The sequence below is a fragment of the Callospermophilus lateralis genome, unplaced genomic scaffold (genome assembly GCF_048772815.1).
Source record: "Callospermophilus lateralis isolate mCalLat2 unplaced genomic scaffold, mCalLat2.hap1 Scaffold_52, whole genome shotgun sequence".
NCBI classification, from domain to species: domain Eukaryota; kingdom Metazoa; phylum Chordata; class Mammalia; order Rodentia; family Sciuridae; genus Callospermophilus; species Callospermophilus lateralis.
The window spans coordinates 6121404-6145197 of NW_027514454.1; the positions used below are offsets into that span (position 1 = coordinate 6121404).

At 50.5% G+C, this 23794-nt stretch overlaps 1 protein-coding gene and 2 pseudogenes across 1 annotated transcript; 2 read left to right on the top strand and 1 right to left on the bottom strand.

Moving 5' to 3' along the window:
* The first annotated feature begins 7575 nt into the window (after positions 1 to 7575).
* Positions 7576 to 8480, top strand: LOC143390299 (myeloid cell surface antigen CD33-like). Its single transcript, XM_076842762.1, has 4 exons — positions 7576 to 7876; positions 7911 to 8008; positions 8048 to 8054; positions 8194 to 8480. Exons 1-4 carry the CDS (start codon positions 7576 to 7578, stop codon positions 8478 to 8480), a joined length of 693 nt encoding a protein of 230 aa, XP_076698877.1.
* A 7362-nt stretch (positions 8481 to 15842) lies between these two features.
* On the top strand, positions 15843 to 18381 carry LOC143390300 (myeloid cell surface antigen CD33-like; annotated as a pseudogene).
* A 4474-nt stretch (positions 18382 to 22855) lies between these two features.
* LOC143390301 (sialic acid-binding Ig-like lectin 9) overlaps positions 22856 to 23794 on the bottom strand; it is a 37313-nt pseudogene continuing 36374 nt past the window's right edge.

Here is a 23794-nt window from a genome sequence, read left to right on the forward strand (position 1 = left end):
CACTCCACTGCATGCCCTTACTCAGGTTTGCCAAACATACACTTGTTGATTTGACCCAAATTCAGGGTGCAGTCAGTAACCATTGTCCGCATCTACATATATGTTTTTTACCATAGTATAATATTTTGTAATTTTTTCTTGTGTGGAAACTGTATTGAAAAGAAAGAAAACTTTTTTTAAAACCAGTTTGTCATTTTATTAAACTAGTTTTCCTATCAGTAAAAGTTTCACCAAAAGAAATTTAGATTTCTGTAAGCCCTTGCTTCCCAGAATAAAACAGTGGGAACAAGGCTTCTTTTCTACTTGATGTGACATAATTCAGTATCAACAGGAAAAGCTTCTAATTAGAATGTTTTAAATGTTTAATGATGTGTAGCAAATGTGTATATACATATATATGTGTGTGTATACAACTTACACTTTATACTTGTTATATGGTATATATGTTATATATGGTAAAAGGTCCTCTTATTTTTAGTTGTAATTTATGACTAGTGTTCAGTGTAATGAAGTTACTTCCTGATAGAAATATGCACATCAGTTAGTGTACTATTGGTAGTTTTCTCTCTCTCTCTCTCTCTCTCTCTCTCTCTCTCTCTCTCTCTTCTTTTAACTGTCAATGGACCTTTGTTTTATTCATTTATATGCAGTACTAAGACTTGAACCCAGTTCTTCATACATGCATGGCAAGCACTCTGCCACTGATCCTTCTATCCTGGTTTTATAGTTAGTAGACAAATGAATATAATATTTTGCTGATTTGCAGAGTATATATAACACTGTGATATAAAATATTTCAATTTTTAACGTGTACTTCTCAAGTTTTTAAATCTAATTTATTTCAAATCTGGAAAATTTGGTGTCTCCTTAGAATACTGATTAGGCAATCTTCATATAATTCATTAGTGATATAATTTTACCAGACAACTATCTCTCAGATTCTTCCTCAGAATAGTGTTGGTCATTCATTTGGTGATGCACATCAAAGAGAAAAAGATGGTATAAATGGACATACAGAAGGTAAGAACCACTCGTTATAAAATCATTGGATGTAATGCATGTTTAAAACATGAACACTAGTGTGATTTAATAGTGGAAGAAATGAAAATAATAAATAGTATGGGAGTTGAAATAGTGTATCTTATCAAGTTGCAACCACAGGGTAAGTTGGAGTGATCCTAGAGGAACTGAGTTATTAGGTCCATTTCCAGACCTACTTAAATTAGAGGAACGTTGAGACATAAGAAAAGGGGAGAGAAGAATTCGAAAATGAAGAATGAGAAAAGACTATAGACAACAACAACCAAAAAAAAAAAGAAAAAGATAAAATAAGCAGATGCACTTTGATGATGGCCTGATAAAACATTCCTTGGAAAAATTATGACTTCTAATACATCTACAAATTAGAGTACAAATTTGGAGAATTTTAAATAGGTGAAATAAATGACCAGGCACATGGTGCATACCTATATTCCCAGTGGCTATGGAGGCTGAAGACTGAGAAATAATTTTTATTTTAAAGCCAGCTCAGTAACTGAATGAGGCCCTCAGATATTCAGCAAGACCCTTTCTCTAAATAAAATTTAAAAAGGGATGTGGATGTTGCTCAGTAGCTAGACACCCATGGGTTCAATCCCCAGTACCAAAAACAAAATAACAAAGCAAAAAGAAACATCAAATAGGCATGTTAAGTTAGAGGAATTGGTAGAAGATTAAGCATGCATAAGAACTCTCAAATTTTATTGAATCATATATTGGGCACCATGTACAAAATGTATGTTCTGACTCAGCAGGTCTTTGGTTCTACATCCTGAATACATTCAAAGATGCTTCCAATGCTCCTTGATCCACAGACTACATTCTGAGTTGCAAGAGCAGTTGAATAAATTGCCCTTTAGAAAATCTAAATTAAGAGCCATTGTGACTTAGTTCATGGCATAACTATATTAAATTAGAGCATACATCTTGCTTTGTTTTTGATTATGTCTGTTGGCAAAGGGGAAGAACAAATGGATGAAATATAAAAATTGTATTTTTAAAAAATATTTTTTGTAGCTGTACACAATAACTTTATTTATTTATTTATTTATTTTTATGTGGTTCTGAGGATCGAACCCAGAGCCTTGAATGTGCAAGGCAAGCATTCTACCGCTGAGCCATAACCCAAGCCCCCAAATTGTATTTTTTAAATATTTTTTAAGTTGTAAATTGACACAATACCTTTATATTATTTATTTTATATAGTGCTGAGGATTAAACCCAGTTCTTCACATGTGTTAGACAAGTGCCCTAAGACTGAGCCAAAACCCAGCTCCTAGAAATTGTATTTTTAAGATACAGTTACTGCATTGGAAAGAAAAAGTAGTGGGAATAATCTAAACAACAACAACAACAAAAAAAGAATCAAGACTACAGATCTAGAGATAGCTTTTGAAAATTAAAGGGAGGGGGTAGTGAGGAGGGAATAAAATTAGCTAGGTAATTTTGAAGGTAATAATAAGGAGACTGAGGTAGTGCATTTCAGCTGGTTTCATTATATTTGCCTTCAAACAAAAGTGAGAATTACTGGTCCAGAGATGGTTTTAAGCAGGGGAAACTGTTAGAATTGGGGCAACCAGCCACTTTAATTTCTTTGCTCCATAACTACTAAGTATAGGGAAGTATTGATATCAGTATTTGATATCAGAAACATAGCGTTTAAGAAACATGAGGCATTTTAAAAGATAATTAGTTTTTTTCTTTAATGAAACCATGGCTTTGGGCAAGCTAGGAATGCATTCAATTACTCTACCAAGTCCTTTTCTCTATATAGCTAGTGTTCTGATATGACAGATATTTTATGAAAATCTTTGAAAGTCTAAGAAGTTATATCAAACAAGGCTCATTTTGTAAACAGCAGACTCTTTAGGTTAATTTGTTGAATACCAAAGCTGTTATTTTTGTATATATGCTAATGAATTTGAAATATAAAAGGTTATTCATGTCTGATAATTCTTTTGCATTTAAGTTCACTTTTCCCCTTTGGATTACCATATATTAATATTTTATGCTTATTAAAATTATTTATTAGATACAGTTTCTATGTCTTCTCAAATGAATGAATCAATAAACTTTGAGTGGGTCAGACCAGAGAATATATTAAAAGAAGATACACCACTGTCCTCCATGGGTATGGAAAAATGATTATTTTAATAAGTGTATACCAAACCTGATCATTTCTCAGAACTTTCCTCAATGCAAATGAATTATACTTTCCACTTGACGGTTATCACAACTTTGGACTTACTATATTGTAGGACAAATGGAGGAATAGGGTACTTACCTGTAATAAAGTTAATGAAATGATTGTGATAGGCTACATTAAACACACCTGCTGTTAAATTATTTTCTTTACTTTATATATTTATAGACCAATTTCTCCTTTGCTCCTCTGATTAGATATCCCCATTCCCTTAATCAATCTGCACCTTTACTTGGTATGTGTGCATTCCCTATTATATTTTTGGTAATTGGAACTGTAATCTCACTTTTGAAAACTTAACTCTATTCTTAATTAAACTAATATTGGATGTTTTTCTTCAGTATATTTGAATCATGCTGCTGTACTCAACAAAAACCAGCAAATACAGAAGTCCAAATGATAAAATATTATTTATCAAAGCTAACCCATGGAACTTGACTCCATGTCAATTTAGCAGGAAGGTGTGGTTGATTTTGTCATATTCATGTTTTGTGGATTGTGTATCTCTTTTGCTTTTCAGTATTTCAGAATTTCACACATCCTGTTGTGAAGATAATTATAAACTTCTATGTTTATCTTGAATTATTAACTGTGTATAGTATAAAATGTACAACACGTATTGAATATCTACTTCCCAAACCCATACAGCCTATCTTAGACAGGAGGTATTTTCTTCAAAAGAATAACAGTGGGGACAACAGAAGAAAGGATTTGCAAATCAGGCAAAAAAAAAAGATACACACACACACACACACACACACACACACATACATACACACACATATACATATACATACATACACATTCCAGTGTCTATATTGGCATACAAGTTTAAAATTATATCTTTAAAGTCACAACAAAATGATTTCTAAAAAAAATCTTTATCTCAGACATTTTTAAAATTAAATTTCCTGGAATTCTTATACATGTTAGGTGAATTATGAGGCTCTATTTTCCTCCAAAATTTTATAAAAACTTATTGCATAGCTGCCAATAATTTCCAAATCTGGGAGATGAACATAAAAATATGTGTCTGAAACCCAGAGATTAAGTATAGTGTGTGAAACAAGACCCAATTAAAATTTAAATTCAATTCTAATATAATACCCACTTTATTGAATAATTACATTGAACCCATGTTGTACTTTATGCAGCTGAGGATTCTATGTCCTTCATCAGTTGTGATTATTTTTTTATTAAACCATACAAAGTATTATTGTGTATTCTTTATATTATTAGTTTTCTATAAAACTAATAGAGTATTTTTAGGAAATTACTCTTTTATGATTTTTATTGACCCAGAGTTGTGAATTCAAAAATACTTACACAAACTAGTTTATATATTCCCTCTTCATGCTTTTCTTTCTTTCTTTTTTTTTTTTTGTTTGCTTTTGTTTTTAGTTTACTTCTCAATGATGGGGACTGAACACAGATACTTTGGCATGCTAAGCAGTGGCTCTGCCACAAAGCTTTTTCTCTTATTTACTGGAAGGTTGGGTAAATCCAAGATTCAGGAAACTGACCCCCAAGCACTAAAATGAGTTCCTTAACATACAAAAATGAGAAATTCAAATATTAGATGGTAAATCCAAAAAACTTAAACAGTTGGTGTGTTTTAATTCTACATGTCATTTGAAACCTTGTGTAACAGTACAGAGCTCTTATTCCAGAGACCCAGCTTTGTCCTTTATTACTTAATGAAACTTCATTCTACACTGGTTCCAGGAAATGATATATGCTCTATTTTTCATGGAACATTTTTTTCCATTCTGGCCTGCTTTTTTCTATTTGTCACTCCTGCCATCTTCTTATTCATTTCTGCTCATGCATATGCTCTCCACACTCATCCTATCTTCAGCATTTGGAGCCATCTAGCTAAAATGCAAATGTGACTATGAACCTCTTTAGAAGATAAAAGGCCAGCTTTTAAAATTACCCAGAAATCTTTCATGAGTTCAGCCTAACACTTTATCCTTTCCCTTAATTTTACTGTCATCTGGATGGCTCCTCACCAATCCCTATATTTTTAGACACATACTGACCCATTTAATGCTTCACTCTGTGTATAGCTACAGCCTTTTAAGCTTTCCCCATTTTCTGCCTCTGACTAGTAACCTCATTCCTTTAGTCTCTGCTGAATCCTAGCTCTAGGAAAGCCACTATTCCTGGCACCTTTTTACTCTATTCTCATAGGGAACATAATAATTCTCAGTTCAAATAAACGGTTGATGCTAAGGTGATGTAAAAGAGGTCTTCTCAAGTTCAGGAGCCAAAGGGCTAGACAGGGGAAGGAATAATTTACAGGTCAACTGGTAGATATCCAGTTGAATAGTGGCTGAAATGCTGAGATACCTCAAGGGGGTAAAAAACAGTTTATGACAAGGAGATTGGTAATCATGCAGGACTGAACAGACTAAGTTGTACAGAAGAACACATTTTTTAGAGTAATGTAGAAAAACATTGCATATGCAAGATGTTCATTGATAACAGTAGAGAGAGTCTAAGTCACTGTGGAAATGACTACTGATGAATAGTTGTTTTTAAAAGTTAATGTTATGGGGAAGAGAATAGCAAATTGTGTGTATCCTCACATTTCTATAGTGTTTTTAAAATTTAATTCTGGCAAAGTTTCATTCATCTTGAGTGGATATACCTTTGAGATATTCTTGTTTTCTTAAACCTGGTGATACATAGTGTCTCCTCAGGTAGACTGTTGAAGTTTTATACCACTAAAAAAATTCCCTGAAAAAAAATTCTTTGCTGGGTACAGTGGATCACCTCTAAACACAGCTATTGGGAGATTGAGACAAGAGCATGGCAAGCCTCAGGCCAGAACAAACACTTTAGAGAGACCCAGTTTCCAAAAATAAACAAATATACAACTCTGGCAGAGCTCTTGCCAATGTTGCAATGTTCTAGGGTTAAATCACTTGAGTACACACAAGTATACCCCACCAATAAACAGTTAAAGAGGTAATATCACCTAAAATTCAAGCTTATTATTACTTTTTATTTTTGGCAGACTATCATTCTCTCTAAATGTTCTAAGTAGTTTACGTAAATCTACATACATTTTTCAGCTGAACCACTTTGGTTCTCATCATCTGAAGAAGAGGAGGAAGGTCTTGATGACACCAAAAGTAAGCAGCCACAGGTGTGTTCACTCATATATTTTTTTAAACTTCTGATTTCTTACTGTATTCCTTATTTTAAGAAAGTCAATATGGGCAAATTTGATTACCTTTCATAACAGTGTTTTGAAATCTAAAGGTGATAATTTAATATTCAAACCTAATAGAATTTAACTGGTTATGAATCTGAAAATACCATTAAAATTCAGGATAATATATAGATAAATATTATCCTTGTGATTCGGGCAGAAGTTTTTCTGAATATTATTTGGGTTTCCATTTTTTTAATCCCTGAAAATGATGAAGAAGTTAAAATTAGTGGTTTTGCAAATAACCATTTAATTAATGAACATATATAGTTGTGATGGTCATTGAGTACATTTATGGTAAAGGATGGTCCTTCCCAGTGGCTCAGTTTTAGTTACATATAAACATGGTGCCCACACCTGGCTGCACAGGTTGCCTCTAGGGTTCCTCAACCTGGTGCTCTTGACCCTGCTGACCCGATCCTGGGGGGACTGCTTTCTGCAGGGTCAGATGGTAGCTGCATCTCTGGCCTCCACCCACTAGGTGGCAGGAGCTCTGCCATATCCCAGTCAAATATTATGAAGTGCCTGCCCAGGTGGCCAGGGGTCCTGAGGGGTGGAATTGAGCTAGGTTGAGAGACAGCCTGGGACCACCCTGTGACTTCCTCATGCCAACCCAGGTAGGACCAAATAAGGGGCACAGCAGCACCTCAGCCTGGGCAGGAACACTCCTAGACGAGGTGTTCTCATCTCTTGGGCCTCAGAGGACCTCAGAGGTCCCTGTCTGATCCCCAGACAGGATGTGCATGGCTGATCCTAAAGAAGGTGGACGGTGCACACATTTCCTGCCCAGGCCCCTGGAATCCCGGAAGCCCAGAGAAAGGGGCAGAAGGGGCCCTGGTCCCCCTCTGAGTGGTTCTCTGGGCCCTGGAGGTGGGGTTTCCACCCATTCAGTGTAGAAGGGCAAGTTCCCCTGGAGGGCAGGCCTGAGATTCCTCTTCTGTCATTGCCCAGGCCTCGGCCCCTCCCCAGCTTCCATGGGTCCTGCAGCTTCCCCTCCACAGGCTCTCGCTGCTCTGCTCAGTTCCAGGAGCCCAGGACCCTCTGCCTCCCGATGCTGTGGCTGCTGCTGTCCCTGCTGTGGGCAGTGAAGGGGGCCTGTGCAGAGGGACCAGGGATGGGACACAATGATGGCCCTCGGCTTCCCCCCGGGTGCCTGGCTCAGGATCCGGGATCCAGTGTGGAGATGCCAAATTCCATGAGGGTGCAGGAGGTTCTGTGTGTCCTGGTGCCCTGCAGCTTTTCCTGCCCCGGCTCAGGGAGTGGCCCAGTCTCTGGCTACTGGTTCCGTGCAGGGGCCAATACAGATCATGACTCTCCAGTGGCCAACACCACCCTACTTGGAGAGTGCAGAAGGAGACCCAGGGCAGATTCCTCAGAGGTCCTCGGGGACCCAGGAACCAACAACTGCTCCCTGAGCATCAGAAACACAGTACTCTGTGCATCTGACAGTGGCATGTGACAGTGACAGTGGCCTGTACTTCTTTCAGATGGAGAAAGGAAGATTTAAGTGGAGTTATTGTGCAAACCAAGTCTCAGTGCATGTGACAGTATGGCTCCAGCTCTGGGGCAGCCTAGGGAGGTCACAGGACAGGGGTGGGTGGGACCCTGCCCTGGGGGAGTGGGGCTCAAGCATTAGAGGCTCAGGGAGCAGCTGGGTCAGAGCCTGAGCTTCTCTCAGGGCCCCACCTCCCACCCTCCCTACTGACCCTGCCTGCACCCCTCTGCTCACCAGCCCTGACCCACACCCCTGACATCCTCGTCCCTGGGGCCCTGGAATCTTGCCATCCCAGCAACCTGACCTGCTCTGTGCCCTGGGCCTGTGAGCAGGGGACGCCCCCCACCTTCTCTTGGGTAGGGCCCACTCTGTCCTCCCTGGGCCCTAACATCATCCACTCCTTGGTGCTCATCCTCACCCCGTGGCCCCAGGACCATGGCACCAACTTCACCTGTCAGGTGAAGTTCCCTTTAGCTGGCGTGACCACAGAGAAAACCATCCAGCTCAATGTCACCTGTGAGTAATTGGACAGGACACCTAAATTCCTGGGGGTTTGAGGGGCAGGGAAGGAGGCTTGAGTCCCAGGGCTGAGGACAATTATTGTTCATGTTCTGGTGACCTAGTTTAGTCAGGGACCTTGGAGGGCACAGGCCTTGTCCCTCTGTGTGTCTGTGGTCATGGGGTGGGTGTGGGGAGTGGTGCTTCATCTTCAATCCAACTAAAAGGGGCAATAAGCCACCTTCCTGTCCACATGCTGTAGAGAACCCTGCAGTCAGTGTCTCCCCAGGGGCTGGCCCAGGCAGTGGGGGTCCTCACTGGGCCTGGGGAGCAGGGCCACCTCAGTTCAGGGCAGAGCTGGGTCCCCCTCATGCTGGACTAACCTGGTGATGGAGCCCCTTGTTGGGGAATCCAGTGACCACTCCTCACCCTCAGCCCCACCACTGCCTTGAGCACCTGTCCCCACCCTCCCTGGCTTCCTGGAACTCTAGCACCTGCCCCTCACCACCACAGGGACAGGGTGACACTCTCATAGCAGAACTGGGCTTCCCAGGCCCCCTCCCAGCCTCCTCCTGGAACCACCTCCAGCCTCCTCTTCTTATTCCCCAACAGCTTTGATCTAAGTGCTTGTGGGAGGAGGCACCGTCCAGGGAATACGCAGAACACACACAGCAGACTGTCCCCAGAGCCTAGGTCCCTCCCAGAAGTGACTAGTGTCCATGAAAGCTGATCTGAGCCTTGGATTGTCCACCTGAGGACTGAGAGGTCACTGCATGTCAGTAGCACTGAGGATCCATGTTCCTGGTGGAGTCCCACTGCAAGGAGGGACCCTGTTCTGTGGACAGCTACCACCAACTGGCCGTCCTGGCTCTGACTCCATTCAGCCCAGAGGATTGAGCAGTGGATGGTCCTGAGTCTCCGTCCACAGCTGGGTGTGCACATCAGTGAGCTCAGCTCCTGAACGCAGAGACACCTAGGTCCCAAGCTCTTCTCATTCTGGGAGCATGACCAGGTGCTTCTCCCCTCAGAGTGGAGACAGTAACTCCCACCAGCAAGGGGGCCAGTGAGGGTGTCCACCAAGCTAGGGTGTGGAGAACCTCCTGTCTGGTTTTGCTTCTGGTGCTGGGGATTGAACCCAGGGCTCAGGACCTACTCACCACTGAGCGACACCCTCTACTCCTGGAAGAACCCTTGGATCTCTGCCCATGTCAGGTCAATTTCAAATCTCCCTGTAGTTTATAAATTTACATCCACACATTTTTATTAAGTTAAAATCCACACAGTGTCAAACCCACCACAATCCACTTTACACTAGACATGGCATCTTGTGCCTGTGCAGTGATGTGACCCACAACCTCTGTGAATTCCCAGAACACTTTCATCACCCCAGAAGGAAGCCCTGCACCCATGAAGCAGGTCTCCTCCTCTGGCCAACACTAACCTGATCTAGTCTCTGTGGATTTGCTCTCTGGACGATGCTTAGAAATGGAATCACACAAAAGTGGCTTCTGTTCTGGCCTCATTCACCAGACAGTGATTTAAGGTTCTTTCCTGTAACACAGAGGAGCACTGCACTCCTTCCCAAGTGTCCAGTATCTATTGTGGGCAAGACTACGTTTGCTCATCCATTCACAAGTTGATGGAGAGGAGGGCTGTTCCCTCCCTTTGGTCATTATGAACATTGGCTGGGAGGGCTGGTGTTTTTCTTTGAGTAAGGGTTTCCTGTTCCTGGGGTATAATCTGCAGGTGTAACTACCAAGGCTCTTGTCACTGTCCCTGTGTCAGGATGACTGCCCCTCCCCCAGCGTCAGACACTCTAAATCCCACCCTCATTGTCCACGCGTCCTGAATTCTCCACACTCTTACCAACACAGGGATTTTCCTTTGTGCAAACTGTGCTCTGCTGTGGGTGTGAAAGGGACACACACTGCAGCTTTGATTGGCATGAAGGTTCCCGTGGAGGGAGATGAGAACATTTTCCTGTACGTGTGGTCATTTGTAGGTCTCTTCAGAGGGGGTGTTTTCAAATTCCGGGATCCTGCTTTAGCCTGGGTGTTTGGGTCCTTGGTCACTGGAGCCCTAGGAGGGTTTTCCACACACTGGACAATGACCTGTCCACCCCCAACCCTGTGACTGGCCACTCTGTGCTCCAGTTCTGTGTGTTGTCTCTTCATTTTCTTGATGTGAAATCGATTAACGAAAGACTTCCTTGTGACAATGAGGAAGTTATGTCCTGTGTGTCCAGCTGCTGTTCAGTCAGGGCCTGCGGGGAGTCCTGGGCTGATGACCCCACACTAGGGTTGGAGGAGTCCTGGAGGAGCCATGTCCATGGCCTCAAGTGGGAGCAGGGACTCGAGTTGTGGATTAGCAGGTGACTCTGGCCTTGTCCACTTTTCTGCAGGGAGGTCAGGACCCATGGGTCCTGGTGGCCATTGGGAGGTGGCTGTCAAGATCCTGCTCCTCGGACTCTGCCTCATCTTGCTCAGGTCAGCACAGCCCAGGGGTGGAGAGGAGGTGTGGGCAGGGCAGGCATCTGGCACTGAATCCCAGAGTCTCAGATTGGGGGACCCAAGGGGTCAAGAATGAGAGCTGAGGACTCTGCCTGGGCCATGGACCATCGCTGTCTGTCCCCAGTTCTGGTCCAATGTGGGGGGAAGTGGGTCTCATCAAGGAGGTCTTCAGGCCAGGCCTCCTTGGCTTCCCTTAGTCACCTCCAGCCCCCTGACAGGGGACAACGTAGGCGATCACTGCCCACTGCACCAAGCTGCCCTCCTGAAGGCCCTGGTCTCTTCGCTCAGAGTGAGGTCCTGCAGGATGAGGGCAGCTAGGCCAGAAACGGGCGAGGAGCTTGCAAATGCTGTCACCAGTTAGTCCCAGGTCAGTGACGCAGTGTCTCAGCATGCCACATGCCCAGGGACACCTTCCCTCTGATGTCCACAGGTTGGCCAGCTCCACCATGAGCTGTCCCTCCTGTCTTGAAGCCCACCTTCCTGCCTGGGTCCCCTGTGACCCTGGCTCAGGGCCCCATCTCTACAGCAGAGCCAGGTGGGTCCCCACATTGGCCTTGCTGAACTCCCTGGTGCCCTCAGCACCTGGCCATTCTCCTAAGCCTGGCCTTCCTCATGTCTATTGCCCCTGAACATGGTCATTTGTGGTCCTCGTCTCTCCTGCTCACTGTGTCTGGCTCAGCTCCTGCCATCTGTACCCCATACCAGCCTCTAGAGTGTGCCCACTTCCTCCATGGCATGACCAGCTGTGTGACCTCCATGGACGGTGACAGGGGAACAGGGGACCCTGGACAAGAGGGCCTCATAGGGCCATGCTGTAGACTCTCTCCCAGAGCCGTCCTCCCTCCTCTGCAGACCCCCACACTCTCAGGGTCAGGCTGCTGGGGTCTGAGACTTGGCAGGCGCAGACCCTACTCCTGACACGCAGCTCCGCCCCCTCCTGCCTCTGCACCTCTTTGTCCTCCTTCAGCTCCAGGCGTTTGTGTGTGTGTGTGTGTGTGTGTGTGTGTGTATTTGAGGTTCCTGCAGGTGTTGGGGGTAGCGTCCACCCGTGATTAGGGCTGTGTCGTCACTGATGTGGAGGTGCTCCCTGTCCCAGGGTCTCCCTGGGAGCTGCCATCAAGCAGCCATCCTTGCAGAGGTGGCAGGAATGAAAACAATCATAAACAGTGGGCGAGGACACATGGCACTGACGGGCGTCTGTTGGAGGTGGTGCAGGGGGCAGCTGGTGGCAGGTGGCAGGCTCTGGGGCCATGGCTATGGGTCGTGTTTAGGCAAAGCCGGTGGCGGGGGGGTGGTGACGGGCTAGGGTTCCCTGAGGAAGGGACCTGGGAAGGGGTACAGGGAGCAGCGTGACATGGCTCAGACCAGAGGCCACCGCTGTGCTCTGTGGAGTGACTGGGCACAGAGGGGGGGGCGAGAGCAAAGGTGGGAGGATGCAGACTGGCCCTGCAGACTAAGCCCTGGACGCAGGGCCTGCGAGGATAGCAGGACCTGCGAGGACAGCAGGCCCTAGGTGCACGTGGCATTAGCAGGACCCTGTGCTTCTGTGGTTGTTGGCCAGAGTGGGTCCTGGGTGCCCAGAGAAGGGAAGGGAACACGCAGCCTCCTGAGGAGCTTGGGAGGAAGGACCAGGCCGGGTGTGGGGAGGACGCGCTGGGAAGAGCTGGAAGGTCAGAGTGTCCAGGGATGTGGTCAGTGGGGAGAAGGGCAGGGGTGGTGGGAGCATGCTTCCCTGAGCAACCAATGGACTCAGAGGGGCAGGGCTGTGGGAGGAGGGGGGTTCTTAGATGCACCTGGCCCCACAAGGGATCCTGGGAAGGGAGCTGCCTGCACCCTGGGGACAGAGGAGAGAATCCACCTGTGGATGTCACACTGTGTCACTGGGGAACAGTGAGTCACCTGGGTAGATGGAGAAGAAGCACAGTTGTCCTTAGTGACCTTCACTGTTGTCCCCGACCAGTGCCTGCAGCTGAACTAAGGTCACCATGTGAATTTGCAGGGACCCAAAATAAAACACAGACACAACTGACCTTCACACAGGCTTCAGGACAGTGGGGGGGTGGGGGAGAGAGAGAGAGGGAGAGAGGAGGATGGAGGGAGAGGGAGAGAGAGCAGGAGAGGGAGAGAGAAAGGGAGGGAGGGAGGGAGGGAGATGGAGAGAGAGGGAGGGAGGGACAGAGGGAGGGGGAGAGAGAGGACTTCAGAAGTCAGCTTTTATGTGGGGGGACACTTTGCTTAAAAAGTTCTATCCATAAAAAGGCAGAAGGGGCAGGGATACCAGGGATGAGGTGAGTGGAACCTATTCATTGTGCTGTGATCCCATGTGTCTTGTTCAGTTTTTGTTACCTGTGCTTTGGGGTTACCCAGGAAATTATACACCTGCCATGACCATGGTCATGGCGCTGTCCCCATGTTCCCTCCAGTGGTTTGACAGCTCCAGGTCTCACATTGGGGCCTTCCACCTGTTGTGGTGGCCTTTGTGCAGGGGGAGTATCGTGGGCAACAGCAGTTCCAACGCAGCGATGGGGACGGATGTGGAGACTTCACTGGAGAAAGTTCAGGAAACCTGGAAGGAGGGGCGGGCTGGAAGTACAAGGCATCTAGAAGAGTTTGGTTGCAAAAAGGGATACACAAATGCCTCTGGGGACAGAGGGCTTTTCTTGGATCCTGCTCCACACCCTCCAGAGCTGCCCTGTGAATCCCCTCCATGTGCCCATTGATCTGTGATGGACACGGGGGGACAATTCCCACACTGTCTCTGCAGAGCTGGGGCGGGGTCCACCCCTGCTTCTCCCAGGGTGAAGCCTGGATCCCTGGCTGCCGCCCCCCCCCAGTGTCTTCCTCTGCGGATGCCTGGTCTCCTGCCCTAGAACATGTGCTTCCTCTCCCAAAGAGAGACCCCGTGATTGGATTCAGGCCCCCACTGGATAATCCTGGATGATCATCGCTACTCAAGGTCATTACCTGATATCATCTGCAAACCCTCTTTTAACAGCAAACATCTACAGCTTGGTGGCTAAGGCCTGGGCCTCGTTGGATGTCTCCCTTCAGCCCACAGCCATGTCCTGTGACCTTCTGCTCCTGGAGTGGCCCCCTGTCCTATGTTCCTGACCTTTGCTCGGCTTTTCCAGCCCCAACACACTTGTGTGCTCCTGGTGTGCAACACCCAAGCTGGGGAACAGGGACCTGCTCTGCTGATGAGGTCATTCAAGGGGGAGAGAAAAAGTCACACATGAGAGGTAACCCTGGGACTAGGGCATGCTTGTGTCCAGAGCATGTCAAGGTGGACCCTCTGGGATGGGGCTGGAGCTCAGTGGTGCAGTGCTGGCCCAGCATGTGTGGGGCACTGGGTTCAATCCTCACAGAAGAACCTCAAAACCAGGCCATCTACAAATGACAAGTAACAAAAATGGTCCCCACCTGATTGATAAATGGTCTCTCTGTAAGGAAATCACACATGGCTGTGCAAAACACTGGGGAAAGGACTTGGAGACATTTCTCCAAGGAATACAAATGGTGCCTACCATGAAGATGTGCACACACACCAGCATCAGGAGTCACCAGCGAAGTGCAACCCCAAACCTCCACGTCACCCTTCACACTGCACCTGTTAAATACGTGCCCCTCACACCCATCATGAGGTTCCTATTTTAAAATGGGCAATGCCAGTGAGAAGGAGGACGTGGGGCTGGAGGCTTGTGCTCTGTGCTGAGAAGGAGAAAGGGGGCACCCACTGTGGAGGGCAGCGCCGCGGTTCCTCAAAACACCAGGAACAGCTGATCTGGTCACCAGAGGTTCCACTGTGACCATCCTTAGGGAACCCACACAGACCTGGGAGGCAACGTGTCCACCCCAGGGTCACTATGGCAGCATTCACTGTAGCTAAGGGGAAGTGGCCACCTGTCCCTCAGCTGCTGCTGGACCAACCCAGCCTGCCCTAACCTGCAGGGGAGGAGGACCTACAGGAGCCTCAGCAGGGTGCCCCCTGAGCACAGAAGGCCAGGCACAGGGGACAGCACCATTTCCATTGAGGGGGCCCTGGAGCAGGAGAGTTCACAGGGGAGTGGGGTCTCCATGGCGGGGCCCCAGGAAGAGGCCTCCACTGGGCACAGAGAATCCAGGGCCAGTCAGTGAGGAGAAGCTGCTCAGCAGCCTTGGCCTGTGGGGCTGGAGACTGCAGCCAGGGGTGGTGCACGGCCTGCTCCAGGGGAATACAGCGACCAGAGGGGGAAGACCGTGGACTGCAGTGGACCAAGTCCAGCTGTGTGTACCCAGGAACAGGGCCTGAATCCCACCTTCTCCTGCTCCAACAGAGCTCCAATGAGAGGACAGTGAATCAGTAGAAGAGCCCAGTGGGTGGGGGAGGGGACAGGTGGAGGACAGAGGTAGGGGACACAGCACTGGGACTGAGTGGAGCCAGTCACCTTTCCTGCCCAGATGACGGTGTCCCAGTGACCCTGCTCTCAGACACAACTGTAACGCACCAAGGAAACCTTCACAAAGGAACAAGGATGGTTAACATGACATAAGTTTAGGGACACCCTGGTGGCCCCAAATGCTAGAGAGGACCTGCAGCCACTAAAGCTCCCCAAGACTGCCAGCAGGACAATGAGCGGTACCGCCATGTGGAGAGGAGTTGGCAGAGTCACCTAAAAGGGAACCTACACTCTTGCCAGGGATCCAGACAACCTCTCCCAAATCTTTATCAAGTGACATGGGGACTCTACTCCACAAAATAAGTGGCTTGTCCTTGTGTTTCTATATTTAGAGCAGCTTTCTGTCACTGTCACCAGGCCTGACAGCAACCCCACCATCACCTGGAAGCCACGTGGGTGGGCCCGTCATGAAAGAAGCCTCTGGAGACACAGCCAACCCGCGATGACCCTGGAATATGTGGAGCCAGGAGAGTGGAGCAGACCTGAGCCCCTGCTGCATCTTGTCCTCGTGAGCCACTGGGGCTGTCTGGAAACCTGAAGTCCCTTGGGGGCCACTTCACAGTGTGAGGCAGACTAATGTGGAAGTGCCAATATGTGTCACAGGAAGTCCCCAAATGGCCCCCGTGCTCACCCAGCAGGCAATACTCTTGGGAGAGAAGCCCCTCAGCTCTGGTTGAGGACACTGCCCCCTCTCTGTGCCTCCTGAGGACACCGCGTGGCCCTGTTCTAGAGGGTCACTGACCTGGTGTCTGCACTGGACACTGGGAACAGCTCTGTGCCCTATTGAACCCCTCCCTCATGCTACCAAGGCAGGTGGCTGACTTCCCAGCACCTGTGGCTCTGGAGCAGGCAACTGAGGCCTGAGCTTCTAGGTGGGCCGCCCCAGGTGGGGACTGGGTGGCAGCCTCTTGTGGCCTCACCAGCAGTACAGGGAGCCCTGGTGGTTTGCACAGAGTGTTTGGCTGGCTGTGTCCCTCTGCCTTTCTTGTGCTCAGACACGGCCCTACAGAGTCCCTCCTGCAGGACTGACCACTCCACGGAATGACACTAGTCTGGCCCCAAGTCCAGGCAGGAGTTGGCCAGCTCCTGGTGTGACCAGTACACACAGAAAAGCCCCTCAGGTGGGAGGACTCAGAACCCTGCCAGTGTCACACGCTTCCAGTGTCCCTAAGGCCCTGGTCCCAACTCAATGTTCCAGGGAAGTACCCAAGACGGGGGCAGAGCCTAGTCACCTCACTTTTCTGCACCTCTCTGGCAGGCTTCTGGGTCTCTGGCTGTGGGGTTTCCCTCCTCAGCACAGAGCAGATGGACTGCAGTGGTGAGCAGGTCTGAGGTTCCTCTGCTGAGAACCACCCAGGCCTCGGCCCCTCCCCAGCTTCCGTGGGTCCTGCAGCTTCCCCTCCACAGGCTCTCGCTGCTCTGCTCAGTCCCAGGAGCCCAGGACTCTCTACCTCCTGATGCTGCAGCTGCTGCTGCTGCTGTCCCTGCTGTGGTCAGTAGAGGGGGCCGGGGAGTGTGCCCCGTGATGACCCTCAGCATCCCCAAAGGCGCTCCCTTCAGTATCCAGAGCACAGCGTGGCTGTGCCCAAGTCCTTGACGGTGCAGGAGGGTCTGTGTGTCCTGGTGCCCTGCAGCATCTCCTATCATGACTCAAGGAATGGCAAAGTCTTTGTCTCCTGGTTCCATGCAGGGACCAATACAGACCACAGCTGTCTTGAGTAATGAGACCCAGGGCAGGTTCCACCTCCTCCTAGACCCAGGAACCAACAACTGCTCCCTTAGCATCAAAGACACCAAGCGCAGTGACAGTGGCTCCTACTTCTTCAGGTTGGAGAAAGGAAAGTTTAAGTGGAATTATTGTGACAAGATGGTCTCAGTGCATGTGACAGGTAAGACTCCAGCTATGGGCCAGCCTCAGGGAGGTCACAGGACAGGTCTTGGTGGGACCCTTCCCTGGGGGAGTTGGGGGTCAAGCATTAGGGGCTCAGGGAGCAGCTGGGTCAGAGCCTGAGCTTCTCTCAGGGCCCTACCTCCCACCCTCCCTACTGACCCTGACTGTCCCCCTCTGCTTATCACCTCTGACCCACACCCCTGACATCCTCATCTCTGCGACCATGGAGTCTTGCCATCCCAGCAACCTGACCTGTTCTGTGCCCTGGGCCTGTGAGCAGGGGATGCCCCCCACCTTCTGGGTAGGGCCTTCTGTGTCCTCCCTGGGCCCCAACATCATCCACTCCTCGGTGCTCACCCTCACCCCGTGGCCCCAGGACCATGGCACCAACTTCACCTGTCAGGTGAAGTTCCCTGCAGCTGGTGTGACCACAGAGAGAACCATCTAGTTCAATGTCACCTGTGAATAATGGGCCAGGACACCTGGGTCCTTGAGGCTGTGAGGAGCAAGGAAGGAGGCTTGGGTCCCAGGGGTAGGAACACTTTGTGTCCATGTCCTGGGTACTTGGTTGAGTCAGGGACCTTGGAAGGCACAGGCCTGTCCCTCTGTGTGTCTGTGGTTATGGGGTGGGTGTGGGGAGTGCTGCCTCATCTTCAATCCAATTAAAAGGGGAAACAAACCACCTTCTTGTCCACGGTGCTGCAGAGAACCCTGCTTCAGTGTCTCCCCAAGGATGGCCCAGGCAGGGAGGGTCCTTTCCATGGCTCTTAGTGCTGTGCTGTCTGAGCCAGGCTGGTTGATACCTAGCTTCCAGGTGTTGGAATACTGGAGAGGCCACGGGTCCCCCCAGGAAGCCCCCGTCAGGCCTCCATCCCCAAGTATATTCCTATAATTGCATAAGGACATTTGGGGTGACCAGCAATTAGCTCTTTGCATATCTCAAAGAATTTTCTGTTTTTTTTTTTCAATCACTGATGCCTTGGTGACATTTGAAAAATGGTCTTTATATTTCAGAGGAAATGAAGTTTCACTGCAAAATCAAGTGACAGATGCAGAGATTTCCCATACACCAGCCCCCGTGTGTGTGCACCACCTCCTGAGTTGTATGACGTCATGCTCCAGAGTGGGTCATTTACTACAATCCACAAACCTACGTGGACACGTCACTGTCACCTGGAGTCCTCACTTCTCAGCAGGGCCACCCTTGCAGTCGTATGTTCTGTGGGACTTGACACCATAATACAGTCACATAGAAGAGCCCTTGAAACATCACTGGGACTTTCTTGCTTATCCTGTCAATCCTTCCTCCCTTGGCCCTGACCTCTGCCCAGAGATCAGCACCACGGCCTGTTCCCATCGGCATTGTCATCTGGTCTCCTCACTGGACAGTGAGACCCCAGGGCAGGAGTGGTTCCCTTATGAGTCCTCCTCAACTGTGGACCTCCACTGCCCAGGGACACCCGGACTCCAGGTGTTGAGGTCCTGGGAGGCTGCCCAGATCTGACCCAAGGCCTGACATGGATTCCCTGCTCCACCCTGCTTCTTGTCCCTTCTGTAGGCCCAGGGAGCCCTCTGACCCTGAGTGACAGGGCCAGCAGAGACCAGGACAGGAGACTAGGGAAGAGGGAGGGATGAGGTCCGTCAAGGTCCTGCATCTTCTCTGTCCCCATCCCTGTCTCTAATGGAAAGTCCTTGTCCCCCATAGCTTCATGGTCCCACTGTGACCAGGTCTGGGGTCTGTGGCATGGAGACCCTGGGTGGAGAGAGACTGGGGTCCCAGGACTGGGCAAGAGCCTGGGTGGACAGGAGGCACAGGGTGAGCTGTGTTCTTCCTTCTAAGGTTCCTGACAGGCTGACGTCTTCTGAGGGGTGGGAAGACTTAGGGGCTGAACCCACGTGGGAGGTGATGGCCCCCGAGTGCTGAAGAGGAGGGGACACATGCCTGGTTACCAAGAGTGGAGGTCACCCCAAGTCTCTTCTCTCTGCAGGGAGTCAGGGGACAAACGCAGCAGCAGGAGTGGTTTGGGGGGCCATCAGGGGGGCTGGTGTCATGGCTCTGGTGGCCCTCAGTCTTTGTCTCATCTTCTCCATTTGAGCCCCAGCCTGGGGTCGGGGATGGGTCGGGGTGAAGAGGGGGGATCCAGGGTTGGAGGAATCTGGAGGGGTTCTGAGGGCTTGGGACCAAGATGGGGTATAGTGGAGTTGAGGACCCAGGCTGAAGCCTCTGGGCAAGCCTGTCCCCTCCCAGCCCCAGCCTCAGATGCCCAGGAAGCAGGGTGGAGAAGGGACCTTGTCACAAAGTCCTATGGTGAAGACCACCAGTTGACCGCTGACCTAAACCTGCCAGTCACGTACTCCAGGCTATGACAGTGACCCCACTGAGCAAACCAGGCTCAAAGACACCCGTGTCCCGTCAGAGTGATATCCCACAGGAGGAAGGCAGCCAGGGCAGCAGAGGGAATGAGTGACACCTACCCCGCCCTCCAGCCAGCCTCCCTGGTAAGTGCCCTGTGCACCCTGTGATACAACCTGTCCTCAGGGCATGTCCCCAGGTGGCCATGGTGGTGCCCACTCAGCATGCCTAGAACTGAGCTGGTCGCTGTCCCTTGTTTTAGAGTTTAGGTCTAGTGTTCAGACATGGCAAGGCCAGTCTACCGGAGATGATGGCCTTGTGTGAAGACAGTGTGTGACTCCCAGTTCCAAAAAGGAACTGGCAGGCCACGCCAAGCAAGGCCACTTGTGGAGCAGGAGGGCTGGTCAGGGGACAGGGGGAGGGGAAGTCGTGGGAAGGAGCCCATGCTGAGGGCCTGGGTGAGACCGGGCGGGCAGCAGGTAGGACTGGCTGTTTTGTGTCAGCAGAGCCTGGGATTGGTGTGTCTCTATTGTCTGACGCCTTGCCCTAGGTTATTAGGTTATGTGATGGTCATCCAGAGAGGAAGGGCTCAAGGAGGACGTGGTTGGTCTGGGGTCTGGGTACCTGGTCTGCAGGGAAAGGTTCATAGTAGGCGTGTCCTCTGCTGTCCCTGGGGATGGGCTCTGAGAGAGGCAGTGTCTGGGGTGGGCAAGGCCCTGATGTCAGAACCTCAGAAGTGCATGGCTAACCCATCCCTACACCCTTCACTCGCTGGGTTCCCCATCTCTGATGGCACTCCTGTCCCCACAGCCCAACAGAGACCTGGCCCCTCTCCACCCCAGTCCCCCATCCTTCTCCCTCTGCCCACCTCCACCAAGGTACTCCTGTTCCTCTGAATTCAGCCTAAGGCAGCCCTCCCCCTGAGCCCAGCTCCCTCCCCCACTCCTTTCTGCCTCATACCCCTTCCCCAGCCCATGAGCAGGACCTGCACCAACTGTCCTTGTCCCCACCCAAGTTTGAAAAGCACTGCTTCTCATTGCAGAAGAGGAGCCCCTTGGCAGCCTGCCCTGGCATTTGGGGCAGGAAAGGCAGGGTCACGGTCAGCGGAGTGGACCTAGAGCCCAGAACTGGGCCTGCAGCAGAGAAGGGCTGCATCTCCGAACCCTCCAGGCAACTCGGCCCCACTCCATAGCTGCCCAGGCTCCTGTGGGCACAGCTGTGCCACATCTGGTGGCAGCCTCATTCCCTGGGCTTCCCCACCTGAGCTCCACAACAAGACCTCTGTGGTCACCTGTGCCCTGTCCTCTGAAGTCGCCATGGGCAATCACCTGCCTATTCAGCAATCTGCACTGGTTCCCTCTAACACTGACCCACAGGGCTCCCTCTGCACTTCCACCTCCTGTACACCCAGTGCTGGGCACAGAGGCCCAGGACCCCAGTGGTGTTTGGGATGGAGGATGCGTGAGGGGAAGCCCCTCCTCTCTGAGTCAGTTCCCGTGTCTGTGAGACAGCAGAACAGGGGTCTGCACCCAGGTCTGTGAATGCAGAGCAGGATTGGGAGCAGAGGGGACTCCTGTGTTGTGAGGCATCAGGCCACCTAGGGAGCAGGAAGGAGGGGCAGGAGGGTCCTGCCAGGGTGGACCGCGCCCAGCCCCTCCAGCTTCCCCACCCTGCCCTGTGTGACCCTCTCTCCTTTCCACACAGGTGTGTCAGCAGGAGCCCCCGCTGCCTGGCCCTGCTGACCACTGAAGCTCCTCAGGAGATGGCCCTGACTTGGGGCAAGAGCAGGAGCTACACTACGCCACCCTCAGCTTTCACCAGGCCTCCTGCAATGTCCATGGGGCAAGTCCTGCAGAGGACACCTCCACCCAGTACTCAGACATCAGGGCACAGGGAGGGACCAGCAGGAGCCTGTCTCAGCAGAGGACACCTGCTGTGGAGCCACACTGAGTGACCACGCCCTCCAGTCCTGATGCCCCAGGATCTGGCCAACCCTGCATTCCTGTGGCCTTGTCAGAGACTCAAGGGAACAGCAGGGAGGCCTTCTGTGTTCGGCACAACCCTAGGGTGGAGTTACACTCACCTGTTCCCTTGTAGTCCTGCCCCTCTGCCCTTTTAGGTATAGAACTTTCTAAGAACAGAGTCCTCCAATAAAAAATGACCTCCAAATGTGTTCTCTCTCTCTCTCTCTCTCTCTCTCTCTCTCTCTCTCTCTCTCTCTCTCACACACACACACACACAGACACACATAAGGCTATTGTGAATTTCTCTTGTTCTCTCCTTTGGGTGAGTATGAGGCCAATGACTGGGAAGCCGTCCTGAGGTTGTGTGAAGGTAAATTGTGTTTTGTTTTGTGTCCCTGCAAATTCACAGGAGCCATCTTAGTTCAGCTGCCCGTGCTGGCCAGGGGCGCAATCCCACCCATTATGGGACCAAGAGGCTGATGACTGACACCACATAGAGAAGGGGTCCCTAAGCAGCCATGAGTGCGTTTCCTGCTGTAATTACATTATCTGAGAATTTGCCACCAAAGACCTGGATCACACCTCTGCTCACTCCTGATGAACCCTGTGACACAGGCCAGCCACTCTGCCGCTCTGTATACCAGAATCCAGGTCTGCATTAGTGTAACACTGACTGTGAGGGAGCCAGAGGTGAGCATAACATGCACCTGCAGGAGCCCATGACTGTGCATCCTGGTCCTTCCCCCTGACTTTAGTCCAGAGGCCCCTGAGCACAGACACTGAATCAGCAGCTCAGGCTCCGTCTGCCCACACTCTGCAGGGGGCGCTCTCCCCCTGACCTGCACCACCTCCCTCCACTCCCAGCCTCCTTCTCTCCATTCCTCCTGTCTTCTACTCAGCCTTCCCAGCTCCTTTATGTCCTGCCACAGGCAATTGCAGGCTAGCACTGAGAAAACTTTCTAGAACTCAGAGCTGACCACAGGTAGGCTAAAATCTCCATGCCCTTCAGAATGAGCTCAAAGGCAGATGCTGGGTTGAGTGGTGAAGTTGAGCTCATGACTGTCCTTCTAGAAAACCCAATTATAACAATGAAAGCTAGTTCAGGACGTAACTGCCCAACATGCACCAAGCAGCACCAAACCATGGCAGGGACAGCATTACGCCAGAAATTCATGAGGACCAGTAAATAATGGTGGACTCTGGCCGTGAGTGAAAAGCACCTGTGGCCTGGATGCACTCCCAGGTCCTCAGCAGGGCGGCTGAGTCAGGCTCCTGTCCAGGCTGGTGGCAGGTGTGACCAGCTTGTCTTCACTGCCGAGACACTGGGAGGTGGCTGTGATGCTTCCGGGTCCTGAGAAGTTGGCATCGTCCCATGTCCCCTGCTCCTCCCGCCTCAGTGCAACTAGGAACCTGTAAATGGTTAAAAAGACGGAGGGACTCTGAGAAGTGGGTGAGGCCAGCTGGTCAGGACCCTGGACTGGAGAGACACGGAGGCAGGGTCTCTTCTGCCCCTTCAGCCGCCACCACCCCACAGTGGCAGGTCCCTCAGGACCCCACCCCCACCCCTGGCCAGCAGCAGAAGGCAGCCACGTGGGCTCCTGGTAGAACAGGCTCCCTCTGATGGCCTCAGGCAGGACCGACATTTCCTTGAAGGGGAGCCAATCAGAGCTGAATCAGTGGTCACAGGTGGTCCCCTCCCCATCAGGCCTGAGCCATGGCCACTGGTATTTCTGAACCTCAGTTTTCTTCTTGGTCAAAGTCATGAGGCTGGTGTGAAGCATGATGCTTACAGGAGCAGCTCAGGGGCCAGCAGAGGGCCTCATCAAGCACAGCCCCTTCCCTGTGGCCAGCCTGGGGGGCAGATGACCTTGCCCTCAGGAGGATGTTGCCTGAGGGGGACAGGCAGCTGCAGGGGGTGCTCAGCACAGCCCACCTCTGATGTCTGGTCCCCTGTGACTACACCTGTGTCTCCACCTGTGCCTCTGAAGCAGGCCTGGCCATCCCCTCCTGGGCCACACTGGGCTCCTCAGGCTCTGGGCTCAGCTCTCTGCAGAGCTGGGGCAGCTGAGCTGGATCCTGACCCTGTTTCAGCACCACGGTCAGTGGCAGACCCCCTGCAGGGATGTCCCTGGGCAGAGTCTCCTGGTGGATGGAGGTCCCTGAGCAGAGCCTTGTGCACACTTCAG